The 17,182-nt window shown below is 45.2% G+C and overlaps 2 protein-coding genes across 7 annotated transcripts in view; one reads left to right on the forward strand and one right to left on the reverse strand.

Moving 5' to 3' along the window:
• Window positions 1–1,239, reverse strand: part of NMRK1 (nicotinamide riboside kinase 1) — a 37,993-nt gene extending 36,754 nt beyond the window's left edge. For 4 of the 6 annotated variants that reach the window (XR_003607787.2, XM_028095496.2, XM_088019033.1 and 1 more), the window contains exons 1-2: window positions 1,049–1,239; window positions 403–505 (exon numbers count right to left, since the gene is read on the reverse strand). The gene's annotated coding sequence lies outside the window, so the exon portion shown is untranslated. The remainder of the gene's footprint in view (window positions 1–402; window positions 506–1,048) is intronic. The other 2 variants (XM_088019031.1, XM_088019032.1) reach the window with 2 other exon arrangements.
• Window positions 1,240–1,523: 284 nt separating this feature from the next.
• Window positions 1,524–17,182, forward strand: part of OSTF1 (osteoclast stimulating factor 1) — a 50,841-nt gene continuing 35,182 nt past the window's right edge. Inside the window, exon 1 of the mRNA XM_028095491.2 lies at window positions 1,524–1,776. Coding sequence (XP_027951292.1) covers window positions 1,743–1,776 — 34 coding nt within the window. The 5' untranslated portion in view covers window positions 1,524–1,742. The remainder of the gene's footprint in view (window positions 1,777–17,182) is intronic.

Below are 17,182 nucleotides of genomic sequence, written 5' to 3' on the forward strand. Positions count from 1 at the left end.
AATTGTGCTTTTCAATGCACCTAAAGAGCAGTCTGGTATTTTTACACCAGTGAAATGTTTCAGGACTTCTCACTCATTTGCTTTATTCAACAGATATTCTGATTATCTTCTTCCACACACCAGGGAAGTCCTTTCCTACTATTGTTTAAACGTTGCTCCCTTTTAGTAAACAGAAATCTCCCACGGTTAGAATTTCTGAATACCTCAACCCATGCCCCTTTCCCGTGGAATCACTTTTATCTTTCACTGACCCCTAACAAAAACTTTCAAGCTTCATTTTAGATAGACTCTCATGTAAAGTGTTTTTTCAACGTTTCTTCCCTCAAGCATACAATTGGTCTATAACACGGTGCTATTTCGAACTGAATGCACGCTGCATTTCTTGTTTGCTCCCGCCCTCACCTCGCCTTTGGAGAATCAATCGGCTACGTCAGGGGGTCGGCATTTCGCTGTGAAATGCCAGATAGTCAACGTTTCAGGCTTCGAGGGCAGCAGCTCAGCTCTGCTGTGAAGAGAAAAGCGGCCACAGGCAATACATAAGCAAGCGAGCGCGGCTGTGCTCGAGCGAAACTTTATGGACACCGAAATAGGAATTTCTTAGCATTTCCACGTGCCACAAAAATCTTCTGGTATCTTTTCAACCATTTAAAATGGTAAAAGCCGTCCTCAGTTAGCAGGCCGTTCGTTCAATTAACAGGGGGCAGGCGGGTCGTTGAGTTAGTCCACCCTAATACGGGTGGAATAAAAGCTTGCCTCCTCCCGTACGGATCAAGACCTGACCCCAACCCTGGTGACTTCTCTCCACAGCCCGTACCATCTCTTGGAGGGAGTCTCCCATTTTAAGGATCATTACGGGGCGTTAAAAGCACCACGCCGCCCCGTACACACACTCCATGGCAGGCCATCTATCGGCCCGCTTAGAGTGGTACGAGTCCCCGCAAGGCTTGCAAGACGCAACCCGGTTCAGGCTCCAGCGCAGCCACACATCGGGAGCACCTCCAGGCCTCCGCGACGCTGCGCAGCGCGGCCGGATCACGCAGGTACTCACCGGGCGCCAGTTCGAGCCCTCCCAAGCAAAGCGGCAGAAGCGCGGGCCGAAAGGGCGCCTGTCGCTGACCCCCGAAGCTCGCTGGCCTAGAGGCTCACAGCCCCTCCCTCCGCGCCCCCACCGGGTCGGAGGCGGCCCAGGTAGAGGACGCCAACCTAGGGATCCGTCCCACCCGGGCGGGACGCGGAGTGGGCCGGGGCGGGGCGAGGCGAGGCGGGGCGGGACTCCGGCGACCGTGGCCCCGCGCGCGCGCCCTCGCGGGGTCCGGCCCTTTCTCGTCGGGGGCGCGCGCGGCCGGGTCCGCCCCGGCGCGAGCCTGCGGCGCCCTTCCTCGGCTCCGGCTGGTTCAGCCGCCGCCGCCGCGCGCGCCGCCGTGCGCGCCGCCCGCGCTCCCGCCGCTCTGAAGCGGCCAGCCCGGCAGCCAATTAGCGCTCGGCGAGACGGCGGCCACTTCCTCGTCGCCCGGCCGCGCGCTCGGGAGGCTCAGGCGGCCGCGCGGCGGGGCGGGGCATTGCGCCGAGCGGGTCTGCCTGCGTCCGCTCGTCCGACGGCCAAGGGTGGGCGCAGGTCCTTGAAGACACACCGCTGCGAACCGGACAAAAAGAAACTTTTGGGTCCCCGGAGTGCCGGCTGGCGGGGCGTTCGGTCGGCTTTTCGTGCGTGGTCTTGAGGCTCAGCCGCTCCAGGAAGCGCGATGTCGAAGCCGCCACCCAAACCGGTCAAACCAGGTAAGGGAGGCACTCACAGGGTTCCCCTGGCTGCCTTGGTGCCCTGCGCTTCCTCTGCCACTTGGCAGGGCAGACCACGCACGTACCCGGCCTGGAGCTTCGCTTTCGGGAGCCGACCCGCCGGGATGGGTCGCTTTGTTGGTTCGCTGCAGGGAGGGATCGTTTTGGATAGCAAGAGGATTTCGAGGATTTTTTATTTTAAAGGGGAGTCGCCCTCGATTTTGCAATATTGTCATTCGCTGCAACTTTCTAGTGGATGTGATAGCTACGTCCCATTGAAGCTTGACTGGAAGACAGGGACATTGATCCCCTTAGGGGGGAAAATAGATACATGCTTTGAAATGGTCTTTTGGCCACTTCCTCTTTTTTTTTTCTTTCCCGTGTGTGTCATTGTCAAGTTCGAGTTCTTGACCGGCCAGAGCAAACGGGAAGTGCGCTGTTTGCAGGGTGGGGTGGGTGAGCGAGTCTCCTATGGGACTTTGGAGAGGAGCCGCGTTTGAAATTTCCCTCGGGATCTTGGGAAAAGCATTTGGGAAAACGGTACGCGAGCTCGCGGCGAGAAAAATCTAGGCTGCGGCAGAGTAATCTCGGCTGTTGCTCTTCGGGAGTGTCACTTTATCATTCAGTACAGGTCCTTTGCCCCCGCTTCCCCAGTGATTTTGCCATGTTAAACTGGATTACTAAATCCCTCAAAGCGCTGTTCTTGGCCGATAGTCTGTTCATTTTTTATTCTATTCTTAGCATATTTTCTGTGATTGGGAGACACGAGAATGTAAAAGGGACTGACGTATTTCAATTCAGTACTATAACAAACTCGTGCATTCATTGGTGAGTAATTACGGGAAACGTAGGAAGTGGAAGATATATGGCTTTGATACACTCTGGGGCGTTTTCTTCCAATCTCCTGTAACAAGTATAGCACGAGCTGAAATGTATCCATTTACGTCAAATTTCCAAGTAACCTTGGTTGCAGGCACTACACCTTTCATGATTATCTAGTTTTCTTTCTTTGCCATCATACAGTGGCGGTTTCAGATCATTTTATATGAAAATTATGTGCATATATATGACAGTCATTCACTGAGGACTTAGATTTTTTTGGTGGGCTGGTTGTGAAGGAAGTTGCCGGGACGTTGGTTTTGCTCTGAGCAAAGATGGGGTGTGGCTAGTATTGGGTTCTGTCCTTCTTTATAAGTGGAATCTGATGAAGAGTTTGCATTTTAAGTGCACGTGTAGGAGGTAGCAGCTTTCTAAATTCCGATGTAAATCAGACCTCAAGCATCCAACAAAACAGAGTTGTTCTTTGCTGGCTAAACAAAGTACTTTATTTTAAAGAATGTCCTGAGAAGTTAGTTATCCAAGAGGTTTTTCATCTCTCGAGACTTTAAGCGATGTCTGTGCTACAGCTGGAGGGACATTGACTGTGGTGTGCAAGTGTGTACATGAGTACTCGTGTATATACCATTTGGTTGAAGGATCATACTGTTACTAGTTGGGGATACGCTCCCAGAAACCATTTTCGTGGTTGGACACCGCTGCTTTCTCCTGCTCTTCAGCAAATCAGAAAGCAAAGGGTTGAAAATATCTGCCATTTTAGGGACAGCTTTGACTCCACACTGATTTATAAATGAGATCCAAACTCAAGGTCACCATAGAAATCGGTTTGTTAGTTTATGAATTTACAATGAGAAATATTACTTTCAATCCGACTTGAAACATTGGGTAGCGTGGCTTAATTGAAAACAAAACTGTCCTATTATAGTACTGGTCCACATTTACTGTGCGCTGGGCACTGATGTAATCACTTTACACGTGTTAACTCATTTGCTCCTCACAACAACCCTGTGAAGTCAGTACCATTATTGTTCCCATTGCACAGGCTGGGAAATTGAGGCAAGGCACAGAAAGGTAGGGAGGAGCAGGTAGGAGTAGCACCCAGGTAGTCTGATTTAAGGATCTGCGTTCCTACTCATAATGTTGTTCTGCCTTACATCACCGTGCACCATTCACATGCGTGGTCTTGTGTATTTAGAGCTGGGGGGTGGAAGTGGAAAGGTAAGTGCCTCTTGTCTGCAGTCAGATCTTCCCGTCACAGATGCACATAAAGGTCACCCCCTGGTTGGTAGCAGTGAGGGGAGTGAGCTTTACTTTCTTGTCCTGCAGGCAGGATTCCTGGGTGAAAAATGTCTGAAGCAGCTTGGAATTGGGGGTAAGGGGTGGTGTTTAATTTTTGGTTTCTTGGTTTGTTTATACCGGGCCTCATCCCAGATGACAGTTAAGGAAGGAAGGAAGGAAAGGGAAGGAAGGGAAAGAGCCGTAAAGAGGGAGGGAAGAATAAGAGGAACCCAGAGGAAAGGACACACGTGTCCTAAGGTCCGCCAAAGTTTCTAAAGGGTGGCTATAGATTTGGGTCTCGGCTTCCAGCATAAAGGTAAAAAAGATCAATTATAAGATTCCTACTCTTCCTAAAAATAAAATGTGTTACTTTCTCAGAGAAGAGTTATTTTAATGGCCCTGAGATCTGAAATAAACTTCCCATGGGTTCTCTCACAGTGTTGGAGTGGACTGCACATCTCTGTAAGAGACACAAGAGGGACATTATAGTGGTGTCCCTATAGCTTCTTGCAGAGCAAGACCCCGGCAAAACAGCATGGTTCAATTCCATGGGAGTGCTGAAGGGAGGGGAGCTAGGTGAGGGAGGACAAAGGACTTAATTTGAGTAGCAAGGGACATTAAGCTATAATGTGGGTAGTGTGTCTATTGGGATGATTGGCATATATCCCATAAAAAGACTGTTCGCTTTTGCACCTTCCTGAGGTTATACCAGACTTTGGGTTTGTAGCCACATCCAAAAATCATTTGCTAAACATTTCTTAATATATGCAGCTAATATTTTAGGCCTTGTAGTCGACATTGGGGTTCCCAGGCACGATAAAATAAGGTCTCATCCGTGAAAGTATCGCGTCTGATGGGGGAGATTTAGGTATCTATAGATAATATCTTAAATTGACCCGTATCTGTAGTTGGTTGCTGATCTTATCCATTTTGTTAGGAAAAACTTCGTAATTAAAAATAAAAGTAATATATTTTCCTTCTTTCTTCCTTTCTTCTCCAAACCTCGTAGTATATTTTTTATTAGAGGAAATTTAGAAAATACATACAGAAAAAATATATAAAAATATAAATATCATCCCTACCTAGCTACTGATAATCACTGTTTTCTCTCAGGTGTTATTTTTCTTCGTCAAATCCATTTCATTAAAAAAAAAATACAAACAGTTATCCTCAGACTGGTGTCTCAGTTTCAATTTTAAGTGTTTTGCTGTTGATTGGCTTTTTCTTACTGTTGCCTGCGCTCTGCTTGAAAAATCACTTGTCACATTTTGACCTTTCCTTGCTTACTGATGTCTTTTTATAGGGTCACTTTTGGCCACTCTAGGTCTGTCATTGAAACTCCCCTCTCATTGTTAGATGTGCCACCAAGGTGCTCAGTCTGCTAAAAAGTGTCATGTTTCATGGTCTTCAGCTCATTCTTCATGGGACCCTCCTACTTCTTTGGGACCGATGCGGCCTCTCTGGTTCTTGTCAGCCACCCTCCCAAGCCTTGCAGTTCAATTACGGTGAACTTGCCGAGCTTGTCAGAGCGTAGATGACACCTTGTGTTCTCACAAAAACTTTTTTTAGGAGGAGACTTTATTCTGAGACCTTATTCTGTGAAGATGGGCCAAAGGATATTGAGTGAGATTTGGACTAGAATCATCTCATTCTAAGCCGGTTTGATAACCCTCCACTGTAGTTGGAAGCCTGATGTGGCTTATTGATTTTGGTGGTGGAAGTAAAGCAGCATAAATATTTTATATGTCTTAGGAAAATAAATTCATGGGACTTTGAAGAAGTAAATGTCAGTATTTTGGGTTCTTTTGTATTTACAGTAAAAACATCATAAACTTCAAAGATGTCACCCATATGCTGCTTATATAACATTGTCGAGAGGAAAAAAGGGTTCATCTAAAATTATCTGAGCTTTTATGTATTTTTTTCCCTCTGAATAAATGAATTAGTCAAAGGTGAGACTATGGGGTTGGCTGGAAATATGCATATGGATAGTGTCCTTCATAAACTTCATGCTCCATTTATTCCTGGTGGCAGAATAAAGTTTGGGAAGCATTTTGAAAATTCCAGAATGATGAAGATGATGATGATTATAATAGGAATAATTAACATTTATTTGGCTGTGTCAGGTACTGTGTGAAGCACTTTATATTCTCCATCTCATTTAATTACTCTAACTTCCTTATGAGGTGGGTCCTAATATCCCCATTTTATGGGTGAAGTAAGCCATAGTGAGGTTAAGTAAACCACTTAAGGTCTCAGAGCTAGGAAGTGGTTGGTTTGACCTGGGAAGGGAACACAAGCTTTAAGTGGAAGTTACGCTTTTTGGGCGGAGAAATCAATGAAGATTCCATTAGATTGGACTGGCTTTTGTTGGGCAGTCACCTTTATTAATGCAGTTGTATTATTGGTAGTTGAGTTGAATAACTCCCCTCGTTCAGTGCGTCTTATTAGACTATTAGACACTTTTTGAGAGTAGAATAACCTTTTGTTTTCTTGTAACTTTGTGGCAACTAAACTTTTTATTCTTGGCAAATAAATACAGAGTCTTGCTACATAACAAAATCTTTGTCTGGAAGAAGGTGGGGTAGGCCATGGTTGGGTACATCTTATAGCTTCACTATAAAACAGCATAGGCTGGAGGCAGTATCCATCAGTACTAGTTCTAGAAATAGTGGGGTCCCCTCCCTCTTGTGTTTCGACATCCACACAGCTTGACTCCAGTGTGACTAGTGCCGTGAGCTTTTCTGACACACCTGTGTGAGGGAGGGGGAAAAAAAAACCTTTCCTCTACCCTCTTATGTTCTATATCTGGGTCCTGCAAATTAAGCTGACACAAAATCAGATTAACAGGAAGAAAAGGCATACAAATTTAATCGATGTTTTCAGGTTTACCTGCACAGGGGCTATGCAGAAAAGAGGTGAAGATCCAAAGAAGGGGTAGATTTGGAACCTTAAGGGTCATTTTAACAAAGGGTGATACATTGTGGAGAAGTGACTAGACAAAGGAAAGAGAGGTTTTGTTTTCTAGGGGCAGTAAATTGTGGGAAGGTAAATATATGGGGAAACTAGTCGAAGATAAGGGTTATTTTAGTAAGGTTTCTTTATGCAGACACATTTGGGTGGCATCTCTATCTGAAGTTAAGAGTTGTTCTCTTTCTTGTATGGGAGCAGAACTCCTTCACAAGGGGAATTTATGCCCTACTTTTAGGCAAGTGGGGGGAGGGCAGAGAGTTCTTCTGTGTCTGCTTTTTCTCAGTTGCCTTCAGCTCAAAATAATTCTTACACCATGTAGCATACTGTGGGGTGGCATATTCTGATCCCCTTTACCTCATGTCCAGTGAAAACCGTTGCCAAAGTTGTACTCAATTACTTAATGCTCAGGGGAAGACAGAATCCATGAGAGAGAGAGAGAGAGGGACAGAGGGAGGGAAGGAGAGAGATGGAGAAATAAACTTTCAGTGGGCTGCTGAGAGCCGACACATTAAGGTTTTCTGTCAGTTTGTCAATACTTCAAAAAAGCTGGGCGCCTGGGTGGGTTCAGTTGGTTAAGCGTCTGCCTTTGGCTCAGGTTATGATCTCGGGGGTCCTGGGATCGGTTTTGGGATTGGGCTCCTTGCTCAGAGGGGAGTCTGCTTCTCCCTCTGCCCCTCCCCCCTGCTTCAGCTCTCTCCCTCTTTCTCTCTCTCTCCCCAAAGTAAATAAAGTCTTAAAAAAAAACTTCAAAAAAGCTGCAAAAAATAATCAAGTATATTGAAGGAGTTTGGGGGAAAATTACAGATAACAGTACTGAGAGAGCTCCCCCTATTCTTTTGAATAGGTGTGATAGTCCTTTGTATCTATTAATTCAAACCCACATTAATGCACATTTAGATTATTTCCATATTGAGATAGTTACAACAGCCTTGTTGCTTGCTTGGGTGGGAGTAAATTCACAAGAGAAAGTCCTGGTAGTGGGATTGTTATATCAGAGGGTACGTGCATTGTCGTTTTCATAGACATTTCCAAAATGCTCTCCAAAAAGGGTTTTACAGTTGGCCTTCCTACCAAAAAATGTTTGAGCGTGCCTTAAACAGAAACTTCGTAGTGCATGTGATAGCAGATAGGAATCAAAAGGCTGGGCAGTCCAAGCAGGCAGTTTGAGGAAGCTGGGAGGGTGTCACCTAAGAGGGGGAATTTAAACAGAATCTGGAATGCTGTGTCAGTTTGGTAGGCAATGGGGGGGGGAGGGGGGGCTGTCATTTAACTCGGGCAAAATGAGGTCACTTGGGGCAAAATGAGATAACTTGATGTCCTCTTATCTTCATTTGCCTCAGAGAAGCCAGGGAAACGTGGTGGGCACACATGGAAGCTGTGACCTGGAGAAATTTCTTCCGAATTAAAGAGAAGGCCATTTGCCTAGCGTAATAGCTTGTGGAAAACCGTACTTTGCACACAGAAAGTGAGACTTTGAGTGCCGGCATGTCGGTCCTCTGTGTTCGCATCTGCGTACCCGTTTGTCAGGACGTTAACAATGACTGTGGTCTTGGGGGCAGCCGTGTGTTAAAGAGGGTCACAGCTTAAAGTCACTTCAGTCACTGGTGGGACTGCTGTAGCCACTTCCTCTTAATGGATTCTCGCTTGTCATTTCCCACTTTATGTTTGGGCATCTGTAGAATTTTTAGAAGGTCACAAAGGCAAATTCCTCATCTTGCTCTTGGGGTAGGAGTCGGGGGGGGGAGTTTTGTATTTGTGCATTTTGGTTAGTGTGGGATTTTAAAACTCATTAGCATCCCTTAGAATTTGATAAACTACTTTGATTTAATATTCTTGGGACCAAAGAATGCACTGAACACGAGTCCTTTCCTAGTCTCTTGCTCCTGATTTCCAGGGAGCCTGAGGTGATTTGAATTTAAATTAAGGAAGGCCTAGGGACGAACTGGTGTATTCTCCTGCTGGAGGGTCTGTCTCAGGCCCCTTACAAGGATCTGAAGGCAGGTCTTTCTGGCATCCCTCCACTCCAGGGGTTTTGCTTGGTTCTGGGAAACTTTGTGGATTCTATTGAGGGATTCCCTCATGGAGGAGGAGAGACTTAAATCAACTCACTTGCATGAGACAGAGAAATGACTTCCGCCTGGAGAGTATTCTGGAGTGGCTGTGTCTTCCCGGAACCTCCTGACCCAATCCATTACTTGGGGAGGACCCACCTCCAAGTCCCAGCTCCCCCAGCGTGGGTAGGGGTGGCCAGGCTGAGAGAAGCCCCTCTGGCCTTTTGCCACAGTTCGCCGGGGTCTCAGACTCCAGATTTGGAAGGTTCCAGAGAGTCTTAGATTTCCTTGCTTGAAAAAAACCAGAGTCGTAAGACGATCTCTAAAATGTTGCCTACACAGGTTGGCAGGATTCTGCGGCTGCATTTGGGCTTGTTGTTTTGATGAGTCAAGGCAAGTTTGTCGATAGTAATGCTGGGAGCAGAAGGTATTCTTGCTGGGTTTTTTTTTTTAGGTAAGGAAGCTGGTAGTGGAACATTGAAACAAACCTGCCCCTCCAGAGTTCATTCTCTGAGTGGTGCATCAAACTCGACATTGTCCTCCGCCTTATTTTTCTGTTAGGGAATAAGTCATTCTCTTTGATTCCTCTGCACTCAGGTTCTAAACCGGACTAAGCAGCAGCTGCCCACTGGGACCTGGGCCTCCTTTAAGCTGAACCATGAAGTGGGAGTCGCTGCTTAGGGAGCTTGCTCACTTCCTCTTTCAGGGAGCTTGTCCCCTCAATAAGGGGGACTAGTCGTTGCCTAATGCCTTCCTACTCTTGAGGACCAATTCTGTATACCTAAGTTGTGGGGCTCTGAAGGGTGCCCAGCACTTGACACTGGCTTGGTAGGAGCTCTGTTCTCCACAATGGGCTCCTGCCCATTTTCTGATTTTTGCTCGGTACGAGGTCTCTCCTGAGTCTTGACATCTGGTCTAGCACTCTTTTTGTTTACTGGCACTGGGAAATCTGCTCCTTAGTCCATCCTGAGTCCTTGTCATTGGCCTGCTTTTTCCCTTCTTGGGTACATGCTCCATATCACGGGGACCTTTGCTAATACACCTGTGCCTTTCTGACTTACTGTGACCCAAAGGTTAGTGTGGGTCTGTGTCTACTCTTTTTCTTTTTATTTATTTATTTATTTATTTGAGAGAGGTTGAGAGAGAGAGAGAGCATGAGCAGGGGGCGGGACAGAGTCAGAGGAAGAGAATCTCAAGCAGACTCTCCACTGAGTGTGGAACCTATTGCGGGGCTCCATCTCACGACTCCGAGATCATGACCCCTGAGATCATGACCTGAGCCGAAATCAAGAGTCAGACGCATAACCCACTGAGCCATCCAGGTGCCCCACCTGATCTGATTTCACTTAGACTCTAACTACACAGGACAGTGGAGTTTGTTTTTGTTTGTGTGTTGTTTTTTTCACAGTTTCCCCTAGAGGAAGATAACCTCAGGTGGCCCTGCAGAAATGTGTCCCATGAGACTCCAGTTGGACCCTTGAAAAAAAAATGTGGTCACTCAATGAATGGCTGTTGAGATGTTGAGGCCTTTTTTTTTTTTTTTTTAAAGATTTTATTCATTTAATTGACAGAGAGAGAGAGAGACAGCGAGAGAAGGAACACAAGCAGGGGAGTGGGAGAGGGAGAAGCAGGCTTCCTGTGGAGCAGGGAGCCCGATGTGGGGCTCGATCCCAGGACCCTGGGATCATGACCTGAGCCGAAGGCAGACGCTTAACGACTGAGCCACCCAGGCGCCCTGAGACATTGAGGATTTTTAAATGTTTGGAAAACATATAAAGTTAACTATAACTCAGTAACATCAAGTCTGTAGATTTGAGCTCTAAGAATATATATATTCTGCTAGGTTTTTGAAATTAAGTCTCTGCAAAATATTATTCTCCCATCTTACTTTTTCCTGTCTGTTTTGGAGTTGACCGTTTTAAGCCATGGATTCAAGTTCAGAGCTTGCTTTGTAGAAATTCTTATATTTCATTCCAGGAAGGAGGGTTTCAGAGCTTCTTTCTGAAAGAGGGACAATTCTTTCTCTAAGAGAGTGGTTCTCAGCCCACCCATCACTTTGTAAGTTATATAGGGCTCACACAGAAACCAGAAGCTTTTTTTTTTTTTTTTAATTTATTTGAGAGAGAGAGGGCGAGTTCACACACATGAGCAGGAGGGGCAGAGGGAGAGGGAGAGACAAATCTCAGGCAGCCTCCATGCTCAGCATGGAGCCCCAAGTGGGGTTTGATGTCACGACCCTGACCTGAAACCAAGAGTTGGATGCTTAACCAACTGCGCCACCCAGGTGCCCCTCTTTTTTTTTTTTTTTTTAAAGAAAATAACCTTTGTATACTCATAGGGATATGATGACAAATTTATGAATGTAGCATTGTACTGATGGGAATGAATGTTATTGCTATAATTTTAGAACTCAAAAAGAAAAACACCTGTTTGTAATTAAAAATTGAGTGTTAATTTTCTACCAAATGTCTTAAGACCGTAGGTAAAGAACTGCAATTTGTTAGAACAGATGATGAGCAAAGGCAGGTTACTTACTTCTGTAGCTGGGCAGTGGGTACCGAAGGAGAGCAAATTCCTAGTAATTATTATGAAAGCCTGCAATTTACACAGCTGCTGCATATTGGTGGGAAGCCACTATCCTGGAGAGCTTGGTTTTTCCCTCTTCTGTCCCTGTGGACAGAGGTGATTTTCACTGTCATCCCATCCACATTGTAAACAGCAAGTGTTTCTTCAGGCTCAAGGGTTTGGGAAGGGGCAAGGGTGTTCCTTGACATTTTAGGATAAATTCCAGTGTCTCAGTCCCCTGCTTTCCCCCGACTGATGACCCCATGTTCATAAAATGATAAATGATCTTCTGGACATCCATTAATGAAAAAGAGTTAACAACACACACAAGATCCGGGAGCACGTTGCAGCCCCAGGAGTGGGTGTGAAAGGTGCTGTGGGTCGTAGAGCTGCTGAGGTTAGTCGCTGAGTCTTAAGTATATGACCCTGGGGAGTGCTATCATCTGCTCCCGCCCAGGCCTTGAGAGGAAGGGAGATTTTCATAAGAATGGCCCTGTAATTACCCTGTTTTAATTGCAACCCCAGAAAACCACAGCTTTTCATTTGTCCTGCCTTGCCACTCTCTAGGGGAAATCCTTCTTCCTCCTCCCCAAGGGCTGATTCTGGTTTGGAAAAATACCTGAACATTTCTTTGGGTTTAACATTCTCCCCTGGCCGTTTCTGGGAGTCACTTGGACTCTTTGGGTCTTCCCAGACCTCCAGACCTCTATCTAGACCCTCCTTTCCATAAACATTCTGGACTTTGGGGACCAGGCAAGTTGGGAGGAGGCACGGATCACCTGGGGTGTCCCCTTGCCTGGGCCAAGCCTTCAGCAAGGTGCTGTTTGTGGCCCTGGGATGGCGTGTGGGCAGATCTCCCACCAGGGTGTCCTGGCCAACGTTTCCGGGGCCACCAAGTGAGGCTCACCACTTTCATGATCTGGAACTGAACCCTCAGGAGCACTTAGCGAACCTTGTGAAGGGGCACCGTTGTGTGTCTTGAGAGAAGATGAAATTAGGGAAATAATTTCCAGTTTAAAGGCTGTTGTCTTAGTAAGTAGATGATGTTGGAAGAAGTAAGGGTTGTAGACCTCTTGTTGGTTTCCTATAGATGGCCTCTGTGAACCCACTCCCTGGTTTTGGTTCTGTTGTAATTTTGGATATGGGTTTTGGCAGAGTTTCTTTGTATGTGCTGCCGCCGAAGAAAATTTGAATCCTTTTGTTTCCTGGAGAGGAGCTCAGTTTCAAGGTTATTGCTTGTTCATTGCTCTCTACTAAGTTTTTCCTGCTGTGTTTGATAATATTTCTCATTCATCCAGAGTTTGTATTGTTATACGAGAGTTCTCGTGTTGACTAGAAATCGAAAAATGCCCTCAGCTACAGCTCTAGCCCCTGTATGTCTATCAGGTAAGCTTCAAGTAAGCACCTTGTTTAAGCTTGGGTCTATATCTCTAGAGATTTTCTTTTTTTGTTCTTAGATACAGTGTATATCTTTGTCCCTCTATCAGGTTTTAAAGGGGTTCTGTTTTAAATAAAGGAGACATTTTTATCATCCTGTTGTCTTGCTAGCATGAGTCTTTATTAGAGGGCTAAGACCAAGGCCTTTTTTTGGGGCAACTTTTTATCTCCTCTAAGTACAACTGTAGTTTTCCGATGAATTGGGCGTTCACGAAGTCTGAAGTTTTAAGCTTGTCCATTTATTATTTGCTCAAATAAAAAAAAATTCTCTTGAATTAAAAATAATTTCCAAGGCCATTTTTAATATTTTGTATTCTGAGAGTGTTTCATTATTGCCAAGAGTACCAGATACCTAAATCTGAATAAATTTCCATTTGGTCTCTGGACAGTGGTTACACACATATATTAAATGCTCTGGCCTCGTGTTTTTTCAGACTGTGAGTGGTGACCCAGTGGTAGGTCATGAAGTCTGTAGAGTTTGTCACGACTAGCATTTTTTTTTTTTTTAGATTTATTTATTTTGGAGAGAGAGAGAGAGAGAGAGCACAAGAATGAGCACGGGGTGGGGGGACAGAGGGAGAGGGAGAGAATCTCAAGCTGACTCTCCGATGAACGCAGAGCCCTTCGTGGGGACTCGATCTCACAACCCTGAGATCATAACCTGAGCCAAATCCAAGAGTCAGATGTTTAACCGACTGAACCACCACCCAGGGGCCCCTGTCATGACTAGCATCTTAATAAGAAAGAAGGAAAGGGAATAGAGCAAGAACAGAGAATTTTAGAGAGAATCACTCAAAAGTAAGGATAAGTATTTTTTTGTGAAACATTTTTTTCATGGTGTGTGTGTTTCCTGAGCTCTGATGTACAATATATTTCTCAATGTGGGTCTCAGAAACATTTGAGAAACCTCTGCCCTGTCTGTGCTCATGTCCCCCGTCGGCGTTTCTCCCACCAGGTCTAAGGTACGTGGATCTCCTCGATGTTTCCTCCACCGTCCGTCCTGGTCTCCAGCCCTCTGGGTCCATATTCTGGGTCTACCCAGACCTTCTTTCATTGGCAACTCTTCTTATCCTTCCAGAAACAAAGTGGATGTCACCTCTGATACAGACTGCACTGACCTCCGAGTCTCCCCACTGTCAGTGGGATATACGTTTCCGGCCACCTGTATTCTCCTCTAACCACAGTTAGCATTGCGTTTGCTTGTCTCTCCAGCGATATGTGTGTGTGTGTGGGGGGGTGGGTGGGCTGAGATCAAGGACACAAATAGGACTCATACTAAAAAACAAATGCTGCTGGGGGCGCCCGGGAGGCTCAGTCGGTTAAGCCTCCGACTCTTGGTTTTGTCTCAGGTCATGATCTTAGGGTCGTGAGATCGAGCCCCTTGCACACAGGAAAGGCTGTGTGAGCACACGGTGGGCAGCCCGCCATCTGCGTGTCAGGAAGAGGGTTCTCATCAGAAACCAAATTGGGTAATACCTTGATGTTGGACTTCTCAGCCTCCAGAACCGTGAGAAATTAATGTCTTGTTGTTTAGACCACCCAGTCTGTGGCATTTTGTTATGGTGACTTGAGCAGATTAAAGACAATAGCTATAGGGTTCAAAAATTACAATCTAAAACTCACATTGAATCCTTGAATAGTCCCTAAGAGGTATAATATTACATTTTATGCTTTGTTTGCTTAACCAAAGCATGAAAATTTCTCTGCTGGGGTGTTGTAAACGTTAAATTCTCAGATACACAGGAATGGGATTTGGGTAAATAGCTGTCTTCTTATTGAGAATAAAGACGCAAGGAATAACCCCCCAAAGTAACTACAGATTTGTAGTAATTAATAACAGCCAACACTTGTGGGCACAGAAAATGCCTCAGGAACAGCACTCAGTGCTTTATGTACATTGATTTGTTTCGTCTAGCTTAGTCCCAGCATGCGGGCATTGAAAGCTCACATCTTTCTGAGCTACATCCAGAGTTCAGAGCATGAGCTCTGGAGTCAGGTGGCCTGGGTTTAAACCCTATCTCTGCCCCTCTGTGTAGACCTGGAGTAGCTACTTGCCTTCTCTAACCTCAGTTTTCTCAGCTGTAAAATGGGCGAAATACATAAAGTATTTACGGCCCAGGATTACACTTTGAGGATTAAATGAGTTGGGGTAAATCAGCACTTTTATGGTGCCTGGCACATGGTAGGTGTCCCATAAACATGAGTTTAGATGGGTAATACCATTTTGGATGAAAGATTTTAGTGTCAGGATCTTCTGTTTCAACCTTGGGTGTATAGATAACCAATCATTTCACATAGGGATGTGAAACCACACTGCTTGTGGAGTCTGTGAGAGGCAGATTTGGATGCTACATGCTATGATGCTCCTGTGGTCTGACTTGTTACCGACAGGAAAAGGGACCAGAGGATGGGGGAAGCAGACTTTCTTCGATAAAGGTCCAATTAGGAAATATTTTAGGCTTTGTGGGTCACAGATGGTTTCTGTTGCAACTATTCAACTCTGCCATCATAGAGTGAAAGCAGTCATAGACGGTGTGCAAATACGGGTCCGTTCCAATCAAACTTTATTTATGGACACTGCAATTTAAATTTCAGATCATTTTCACGTGTCTTGAAATATTAATATTCTTCGATCCTCCCGCTTGATCCCAACCGTTAAAAAAATGCAAAACCGACTTAGTTCCTGGGTCATACAGTAACCAGTTGTTGCTGTCATGGGTTGGCCCTCGGGTTCATCTTGCCTTTTGCAGGAAGTGGCGTGAGCAGTGTTGCCTTTTTTAGTTAAATTCCAAGGACTGAAATAAAGATTTTTCTAACATTCTTTCCCGCGGGTCTCCTCAGAGTGACTTTTGAAGCAGTTTGTCTGGGAGTAAAGGGTCTTTAGGGGCCATTGCTCCCTCTCTAATGTTTAGCCAGTCAAGACATAGTTGACAATGAGCGTGTCATTTGAAAATTTTGCTCTCTGGGACTTTTATGTTAGACCATGGAGAGGAAATAAAAATAACCAACAGTTATGGCTCCTGAAGACGTAAAAGTCACCAGGTTTGCTGAAAGGCACTGACAAGTATAAGCAAAGGAAAAAATGGATAAGAAAGGCACAGTGTTAATAAACAGAACCCTCTTGTCAGAAGACACACTGGCTACTGTTTTTAACGAGTCTGCCAATCCTGCAGCTGAAATCAAGACATGTTTCAAATTCTTCAGTTTGTTGTTGTTTGTTTTTTTTTTTTTTTTGGATTGGATGAGGGGAGGCGGCAAGGAAGAGATGGTGTTGGTGTAAAGGATGAAAATATTATGTTCATATTTTTTTATTAGTTATATCCTTTATAGGTATATATGCAAATAGGATTCATTGGATTTGATTTCGTTAATCCAAGAATATAAGTAAGAGTGAGGAGACTTATTCTTTTTTTTTTTTTTAAGATTTTATTTATTTGACAGAGACACAGCGAGAGAGGGAACACAAGCAGGGGGAGTGGGAGAGGGGGAAGCAGGCTTCCTGCGGAGCAGGGAGCCTGATGCGGGACTCGATCCCAGGACCGTGGGATCATGACCTGAGCCGAGGGCAGGTGCTTAAGGACTGAGCCACCCAGGCGCCCCAAGACTTATTCTTTTACACTGGAAACTCTTAGACATTGCTGTGCTCACAAGATGGTTTTCTCTACAAGGATGAAAGCCTCTGTGTTTTATCTTCAAGAGCAATGCGCTTTTGTGGAATGACATGAATAGAGATCTTCACCCAGAAGCCTCTTGTGAGCTAACCACCTCATTTATGGGCGTTGGAATCCACAAAGCCCAGGGGAGCCTGTGTTGGCCCAGCAGAGCACAGCTGTTTCCTCTTACCGCACAGTCAAAATGATGGCCTTGACTCTTGGATGCTATCACATAGACTCCCTGTGTTTTGTTTTTGAGCAGAAAACATCCTGTTTCATCGTGCATGTTTAATAGAATAATTTAAATATGTTTAGTAGAAATAACATTAATATTTTTATTTGCCCTGAGAATATTTGAAGGTAGGTGACAGGTTTTTCATACCCACAGGGTATAAATGAAGAAGTGATATTCCCTGCATTCTCTTAGACAAATATGAGAACTCGGGTGTATATGGTAAATTCTTGTTTTTCCATGATGCTCCCTTGTTCAAATAATTCTCTTCCTCTTCTTTCTTTTCAAAAACTCCTATATTGGTTTGAACTCTCTGGGGCAGTTGGGAGAATATTAGTTTTTATATGATAGCTGAATCTTGAAACCCACAAAGCAGAGGG

This window comes from Eumetopias jubatus, unplaced genomic scaffold (genome assembly GCF_037043125.1).
Source record: "Eumetopias jubatus isolate StellerSeaLion01/CBP00866 unplaced genomic scaffold, mEumJub1_p1.0 scaffold_15, whole genome shotgun sequence".
Taxonomy (NCBI): Eukaryota; Metazoa; Chordata; class Mammalia; order Carnivora; family Otariidae; genus Eumetopias; species Eumetopias jubatus.